Source organism: Crocodylus siamensis, chromosome 13 (assembly GCF_052110815.1).
Source record: "Crocodylus siamensis isolate JL-2025a chromosome 13, ASM5211081v1, whole genome shotgun sequence".
In the NCBI taxonomy this organism is placed as follows: Eukaryota; Metazoa; Chordata; order Crocodylia; family Crocodylidae; genus Crocodylus; species Crocodylus siamensis.
Genome location: NC_143407.1, coordinates 4,277,884 through 4,286,188, shown reverse-complemented (window position 1 = coordinate 4,286,188; position 8,305 = coordinate 4,277,884). Strand labels below are relative to the sequence as shown.

The following is an 8,305-nucleotide window of genomic DNA, read 5'->3' as shown; positions in this document are numbered from 1 at the left end:
GAAACAATATGTCCTCAAGCAGTGAAAACCAAGAACCAGCCAGAACCATCCAAACTGCTGCCTTGTGTTCTTACCTGCTGCATGGTTGGCACTTGCCACTATATAAAGGGATTTCACATGATATGGTGATTTTTCCCTAGTTACAGCCTGTACCCCCTGGACTCGGTCACCAGGGCTGGAAGACATCATCTCTTAGTATCAAGCTGCTGAAGTTTTGCTAGTTCATTGCAGAGTGCGTAGTCTGGAAAATCTACCAGCAACATCTCCCAGAAGAGGTAACTCAGGAGAGCAGGGAAACTTGAAGAACAGCTGTGTTTGGGGAGACCCTACGCTGAGGTCTGAGCTGTGATGGTGGTTTTGTGTAGCCAACATAACCAGGGCCCAGGAGAGGGTGAGTCTGGCTAAGCTGGAGTCTGGGTTTTGCATGTGGGGCAAGGTTTTGTACTGGTCTTAGACTCGAAACAAGCTGCGGCCAATCTCTGCCCACCTCCTCGTGGCACTGGACACCTCTCCCGGAGTGACTGCTGCCTGTGAACTGTAGGGTCCCCCTATGCCAAAAGCGGGGAGCCTGTGCACTATAGAGGCTGCAGTAGAAGCCAGGCAGCAACTCCACAGCTGAGCCATGGCCTGGAGGAGAAGACTCCTCTTTTCCCGCATGGGGACACCCTCAGCCTAGGTGCTCAGGCAGCGTGCCTATTCCCACCACTGAGACCTTTGGGTCCAGTTTTATCCCACCCATAACACCATGGACACTTTCCAGGACAAGCTTCCTACCCACAGCACCATGAGTGCCATCCGGCAACCTTCGGAGAGGCCGGCGAGCTGAAGGAGCAGCCTCAAAGTCAGCCAGAGGAGAGCGCTACAGACAGCAGCTGCTCTGCGACACCCCCGTGGCAAGGGCAGTGACACAGGCACCCCGGGGCAGCAGAAAGCGTTGCGTGCTCACACTCTGGCAGAAGGCAGTGCTGCACAGAACTGTTAAGACACACGTGTGCAAGAGGCTAACAGTTTGCAAGATCTGTTTTGACCCGGGAAAGGCACCTGAGCTCTGGCTGCCTCCCACCAGGGAAGCCACACGGGAAGCCGTCAGTGACATGCCATGGTTTTTAATGAGCTTTGGGGCTGGCGTAGCTGAGCCGCGCCACAGGAACTGCAATCAACAGCTTATTAAAAATGAACTCCGTGAGATGCAGCCACAGCCCTGGGAGAGCGACACTGAGGGAACCGACTGCGTTGGGAGCAGCAAGGTAATTCCCCTCGTAGGCGGGCGCTGGGGCCTGGGCAAAGCAGTGGGCGATGCGGTCCCATGATCCCGGGGCACCTCCTTTTCCTTCCCGAGGTGTGGTGGGAGAGCGCTGGGGTGACTCGCGAGGCAGGACTCTGAGCCCCGCTCTGGACCTGTGGTGGAGGCTGCCCCCGGCTGTGCTTGGGTCCCTGGTTCTTCCTCTGGGGACTCTGGGTTGGCTGGACGTGACAATAGCTGCTGGGCAGACCCTTGACCCTGCCTGCCACTCAGATGCCCAGGTGGGAATGAGCTCACAGGCCCGGAGGGCCTCAGTCTGGGCCTGTGCGGCTGGGGATTACAGGCCTGATGTTCCCCTTGGTTTGGGCTTTACAGCAGCATTGCTGTCTGGGTGCCTGTGAGAGGCGAAATGCCTCATCCATCCGCACCCCTTGCCTGTAGGGCCCCTATCTGGTGGAATAATGATCTCAAGCCACAAGCAGTTGGAGCATCGTGTGTCACGGTGGTTAAAGCAGCTGGTAGCTGGCGGGGCGAGGGGGATGATTAGCCAAGGGCAGGGGAGCAGCATGTGAGCACTGGATACCCAGGTGAGAGAAGAGGGGTGTGCCCACCTGCTGTACCGGGGAGGGTGAAGCGAGATGGGGCTTTACTTGGGCAGGGGCTTTGGTGATCCAGTTGCCTTCATGCATTTGCTGGTAGAACAGCCTGGAAGCAGGAGTGGGCTGAGACTGGCATCCGCGAGACCCATTGCCCATGTTCCTGCCACACACAGCCACCACTGCCCTCCAGCATGGAGAGGAGTGCGCAGGCTGCCCTGGGGGGCCCAGCCCTTCTAGAGCACACCGGACTCAGTCACCGCGTCCTCGTAGGGCTGGTAGAAGTCTCTCGAGGGCCCCTGCTGCAACGGGATCCCGGGAGTGGTGCTGGGGTGGCCGTGAGTGAGGATGGTGGTCTTCCGGCTGCAGAGGCTCCCATTGGAGACCTGCCTCTTAAGCCCTGGGCGGAGGCGCGTGCAGCAGGAGAGGGAGCGCAGGGCGTCGTGCAGCAGGTGCCTGCTGAAGAACATGTAAATCCAGGGGTTGCAGCAGCTGCTGAGGCTGGCCAGCAGCATGGTGATGGTGAATGCCGCGTCGCTGGAGTCTACAAAAGGAAAGCAGCCCTGTTAATTCTGCACTGGGCGCAAGGCGCTACCCTGCCGTGGATGAGACCTTGGTTGATTCCCGGCTTTGATGCCGACCTCCTGGGTGAGCTCAGGTGAGCCTCTCTTTCCCCTCCATGTTCCCTCTCACCCCTTTGTCTGTGTCCTTTATTTGGGGAGTCAGGTCTTTGCAGCAGGGTCTTGGTGTTTGCATTCGCTCTACAAGCTGTGCCACTGGCATCAGCAGCCCACTCCTTGGGAGAAGCGCTGCCAGGTATCAGAAGCCAGACTGCAGCAAGCTGAGTGTTGTTCTGTCTGTGCCACTGGTGCAAGAGCTATTGCCAGGGCTTGGGCATCGTGATGCTCCAGTCGGGGACAGGGACCTTCATTCAGGCATGGGCTTCACTGCCAGCCACTGTGAGCCCACTTCCCACTGCCAGAGTAGTGGAAAGGGGTTTTGGCCCTAACAAGAATCAGGACCAGAGTCATCTTTATTTTGCGACGGGAAAACACTCCAGAAACGGGACCCGATCCTGTTCCAGCCACATCCACAGAGGTTTACATCACTGGAAGGGAGCGCAGAATCTGAGCCCCTGGTTCCTGCACATATCCTCTGTGAGCCAGCATAGCTGACTGGGAGATCTGATGCATTAAACGTGCTTCCTTTGTCACTGCTGGGGTCTGAAGCAAATGATGGACAAAGCCTGAGAAAATCAAGCCTCAGGGGGAAAATAATGGAAAGCCATTCAAATAATCTCCTTGGAAGTTTTCTGTGGCTTCCATATAAAGGCTCAGTACTCATGGATTGGAAATGGAAATGTTATTAGCCACATAAGAAGATTAAAAATTAAGTTCCTGTATTATCCTCTCATATCTGAAATTTGAGACTTGAGCACATATAACTAGGCAAGGGCTCCTTTCATCGAAGCAGCGGTTAATTATGTTCCCCTGAGCATCTAGTATGTGGAGACACAGAGTAGACCTTCAGGCAAGGGGTCAGTGGATTTCGGGCTTGGATGCTGGGACAGTTCGGGGCCAAGGCTGTTTGCCCTAGAGGTGGAAGGCCCCCCTTGCTGACAGCCAGCACAGGACTTATGCACCACTTAAAAAGCACAGCTGTGCCCCTGGGGCTGGGCTGCAGGCACGTACTAGCTTGTTGGACCCCAGCAAATTTCACTCTTTCTGAACATCCAAGGTACAGGATGGAAGGCATTAAGGAAGAGCCGTGCACCTCACACAGAAGGCAAGCCCCACGGGCTTCTGTCAGATCACCGCAACTGTATTTTTGTATGATGCCCTAACTTCAGGTGCCTGCAGCCTCAGATTGGCATCTCAGCTAAGAAAGATTCATCCCACACCTGCATTTGGAGCTCTCCCTGTAAAAAACGCTGCTCCCTTGGTCAGTCTTGGTGAAATGCTGTGCTCTGCAACAACCCTGGTGAAAGCCACGCGGAAACAATTTAGAGCCGATGAGTTGATCCTAAATGTTGCAAAGCACAGAAAAATTGAGGTGCTACTAACAGACTTTGCCTTAGGGATAACAGAAGTACTCTGCATTGGGATTGCTGCTGGGATGCAATTTTGGTGACATATCTCGAAATATATCAGATAAAAACAGCCTTTTAATGGATTATATAATCACCTAATCTATTCATAGATACAAAGTTATAAAAAAGAACTGACATGCTGTTAAACACATCTCTGATCAGTTTGGAAATCGCTTGTAAGACGCAGCAAGTTTTGGGTTAATTTTTGAGCATCAGCAAGGGCACAGGCTAAAAAAAAAAATGGTTGAGAACCACTCCACTAGGCATCTATACTCACATATACATACCCTCCGTGCTGACTTAAAAAAAAAAGCTAAATGAAGATGAATGATTATCAAATCATCAGTTTAACATTATTCTATACGTCTGAGAGAGACATAGAGAGAAAGAGGGTCCCGGGCCTGCCAGAGGGTGGGAGTGCCCATCTCGTTCTGCTTTGGCAGCACGGTGTGTGTAGATGAGCAATTCTCAGCCCCGGTGCTGTGGCACCCTGGAGCGCAGACATAAATCACGAGCTAAACCCAGAGATTTCCAACAGGAATTTTGCCCTGCCCTTTCCGAGCTCTTTCCAACACAAGAATCCCTCTAGTATTTTTCTGTAGTCAAAAACCAAAAGGAGCGAAAGCTCAGAGCTGGCATTTTCTAAGGGTGCCCCGGCGGTAAGGAGAGGGCTTCGGATCTGAACTGGTTGAGAAGCACTGGTATAGACAGCCTCTGGGCTGGGAGCCCTTTGTACAGTGTGTGTCTGTGCAGATGGTCTCTGGGGGTTGGGGCCGTGTGTAAAGGGGACGGGTGAATACGTGTGTGCGTGTAGATGGTGTATGGGGCTCGAAGCCTGCATACGGTATTTGTATACGGTCTCTGGGTACATGGGTGCGTGTGTGTGTGTGTGTGTGTGTGCATGCCTGTGTAGATGGTTTCTAGGGGTCAGAGCTCCGTATACAGGGTCTGTGTGTGAATGGGCATAGACAGTCTCTGGATCCCTGTGTGCTGCGTGTACGTGTGCATGCACACGTGTGTGTAGATGGTTTCTAAGGGTTGGAGCCCCGTGTAATGTGTGTGTGTGTGCATGCACATGTGTATGCAGACAGTTTCTAGGGGTAGGAGCCCTGTGTATGGGGGCAGGTGTATATAAACAGGCTCCAGGGCTTGGTGCCTGTGTGTGTGGGTGGCCAGGTGCCATCTGCCCACTCTGTGTGCACAGGGAGGCTGTGGGCAGCTCCATCTCACTGGAGTGGGGTGCATTGCCCAAGGCTGAGCCCTGTGACTTGGGTGCCTGGCACACATGGGCACGTGTGTCCATGGGCTCTGCTGCGCCTCTGCCCTCACCCATGCACCCCCCAAATGCCCCCTGCCCCCACTAGCCCCCCACACTCACCCTCGCCGGGGGCACCAGGATCCCAGACGGCCCAGAGCTGCACGCTGAAGAAGGGTGCCCAGCAGGCCACGTAGGCCAGTACGATGACCAGGGTCATGTGCACGGTTCGCACCTTGGCACGGGACAGGCGATGCCCACTGCTCACCCGTGCCGCCCCCCCTGCTCGCAGGCTGCGGCCCACTCGACGGCAGATGAGGCTGTAGCAGGCGGCCAGGGCGGCGGCAGGCAGCACGAAGATGGCCAGCGCTGTCCAGGTCACGTAGGCACGGGCACCCCAAGCCGGGGCAAAATGGGCCCAGCAGTCCCGCACACCCGAGCCGGGCCGCACCTCCCTCATTGAGAAGACAAAGAGCTGCGGGGTGCTGAGCAGGGCGCTGAGTGCCCAAGCAGCAGCCGCAGCCAGGTGCGGCCGTCGGGTGGGCTGGCGCAGCGCCCGCAGCGGGTGGCACACGGCCTCGTAGCGGTCCAGCGTGAGCGCCAGCAGCACGTAGGTGGAGGCGAACATGCTGAGCGCCTGCAGGTACTTGACGGCGCGGCACAGCACGTCGGGCCCCGCGAAGCGGAAGGTCAGCTCCCACAGCAGCTGCGGCAGCACCTGGAACAGGGCCACGGCCACGTCGCTCAGAGCCAGGTGCAGCACGAAGAGGCGCACCCGGCTCAGCTGCTGCCCGCCCCGACGGCGGCTGCACAGCACCAGCAGCACGGCTGCGTTGCCCAGCGCCGCCGCGGCCAGCACGGCGCCCAGCACGCCCACCTCGGCCTGTGCCAGTGCCTCGTCCCGTGTCTGCAGCAGCAGCAGGAGGCTGAGGTTTGTGGGTGCCCCATCAGGGCTCGGGCTCACCCTGCTGCTGCTGTTGTGCTCCATCGCTGTCACCGCCTGCCTTGACTCTGCTTCACACCTGCCTCTCCTCCTTCTCCTTCCTCCACTCGCTGCCACCCCCAGCCGCTGCCCAATCTGGTCCCACCCTGCTCTAAGACAGCATTCAAGCCCCAGTGCCACCTGCCCGACGCCTGCACGGTATGAGCTGCGGCTGGCTCAGCTCTGGGTTTTATAGCCAGGGAGCTGCCTTGCCCAGCTGGCTTTGCTCCGCCTCTGCTGGCCGCAACCCCAAAGGCAGGCACTCCCCAGGTATCTACTAGGGGAGGAAGCCCCCCTACCCCTTGGGAATGTCCCCCATCTTGGCTTTCCTTGCCCCACAGCTCAGGGGGGAAGAGGAGAGGGGAATGTCTGCTCTCTGCCTCACCAGGCACGCTGGGGAGTTGGAGTCTCCTCTGTCTGCAGCTCTCTCTGTGCCCCCCCCCCCCAGGTGATCTACAGCTTTTCCAGCAAGAGCACTGGCTTTAGAGCCTCTCGCCACCTCCCTGAGGAGCTGCACAGCCGAGAGAGCCCCAGAGTGGGATCTCAGGCCTGGGGCCACGGAGGTAAGGAGACCCCCTGGTCTTGGTGGCAGGTAGATGCCACCCCCAACAGGTCCCCAGGGTCTGATCCCGCTCAGCCAAGTCAGTGGAAAGGTTCTGTCTGATTTGGATGCTCCGGGAGACCTGGGATCTCTCCTGGGCTCTGCCCTGGGGAAGGTGATGCTTACCTCTGTATTTGAGGCCCCCAGCCCAGCCTGGTTAGTTATCTAGCCCAGTCCTGCAGCTGCAGTTCCTCAGGCACCTGCCCCCGTCCTTGTTACTGAAGTGGCTTCTTCTGAGCAGAGCAGCTTCAGTTGTCAGCAGTAAGCAAGTACCCCCCTCCATGGAAAGGCTTGGAGAGCGTGTGCTGTGCAGCGCCTGCTGCGTGGCTAGAAGAACCTCATGAAAATTCATGGGAGAGGAAAATCAGGGAACCAGGCAGAGAGAAAGACGAGACAGAAGAAACGCACAATAGTTGGAGGCAACAGGTCGAGTGAATTAGGCATTGTGCGAGTTGACAGAGATGGAATAATTTCAGTCAGGAGGCAAAGGAGGTTAGAATCTGAATGCTGATGATTCGGATGATGCAGCAGCTGAAGCGCTAGGAGGGGAGTGCCTGGTCCGTGCCCGCTGACGTACCGGAGGGACAATCGTGCTCCTGGCCCTAAGGCATGGGGCTGTGGGGTAGGAGCTCTGGCATCTACTCCCAGCTCTTCAAAAGGTGGCCTTGGGCCAAGCACAAAACCACCCTGCCTCCATCCTCCAGCTGTAAAATGGGTTAATAACAGTGTCCTGGGGAGTCTTAATACTTGTGGTATTGCAGTTGGTTGCCTGTTATTATTTTCTGAATAGAGCTTTGCAGTTTACCACTAACTGGCACAAGAAGCACACCGAGGATCTAGTCGAAAGACACTCATATTCAGGAGTGACTCTCTGGACGCAATGTGCACATCCTAATAAGATGCACGTCTGGATGCTGGGAGCTAGGGAAAGAGTCATATTACAAAGAGAAAAGTGATTTTTTACAGTTTGTGAATAGATGAGAGATTTCCTGGTAGGCAAATAAAAAGTGCAATAAAAGAAAAAGCAAGAAGCAAAGAAAAGCTGAAGGCACGGATGGAAAGGGAGAGTCTGAGGAGCAAGAAACAGCCAAAGAGTTTCAGGGATTGAGTCCCATCTCATGGATATCCCTAGGTTCTGGAGCTAGCCGTTCAAGGCGGCCTCATTACTTTTACACCGGGCTAGTATTAGTAGACAACATAACGTGCCTTATGAGTACATGGGTCTGTACAGAGGACTTAAGCTAATCCACTAATGCTTCTTTGGAAGAGGAAATCAGAAGTGCCATGACTGCTCAGGTTAGCAGCCACTCTGCGGTCCAAGGTGCGCATGGCATCGTTGCACTTTTATTCTAATAACAAAAACTACAGAGGGTCACTTGGCAAGAGTAGCGGGCTTTTGTTTGATCTGTCCCTCACTATTGATGCCTCTCTTCACATTGCAGCGAGCGCCATGCAGTATAGACGTGCTCCCAGCTAGCTGCAGACTGCTAGGATACCAATAGGAGTCAATCCACAGTAGCTCGGAGCTCAGCCAAGTGT

General features: G+C 55.7%; 1 protein-coding gene across 1 annotated transcript; it reads right to left on the bottom strand.

Annotated features, from left to right (window-relative positions):
* Window positions 1–2,019: 2,019 nt before the first annotated feature.
* AVPR1B (arginine vasopressin receptor 1B) lies at window positions 2,020–6,171 on the bottom strand. Its single transcript, XM_090025545.1, has 2 exons — window positions 5,307–6,171; window positions 2,020–2,383 (listed from the first exon to the last, which is right to left on the bottom strand). Exons 1-2 carry the CDS (start codon window positions 6,169–6,171, stop codon window positions 2,076–2,078), a joined length of 1,173 nt encoding a protein of 390 aa, XP_089881671.1. The 3' UTR covers window positions 2,020–2,075.
* Window positions 6,172–8,305: the final 2,134 nt, after the last annotated feature.

Excerpts from the sequence above, each read along its gene's own strand:
- AVPR1B (XM_090025545.1), bottom strand. The coding sequence starts at position 6,171 with ATGGAGCACAACAGCAGCAGCAGGGTGAGCCCGAGCCCTGATGGGGCA. Across the intron at positions 2,384-5,306 it reads TCCTGGTGCCCCCGGCGAGG|ACTCCAGCGACGCGGCATTC; the intron begins GTGAGTGTGGGG and ends TTCCTTTTGTAG.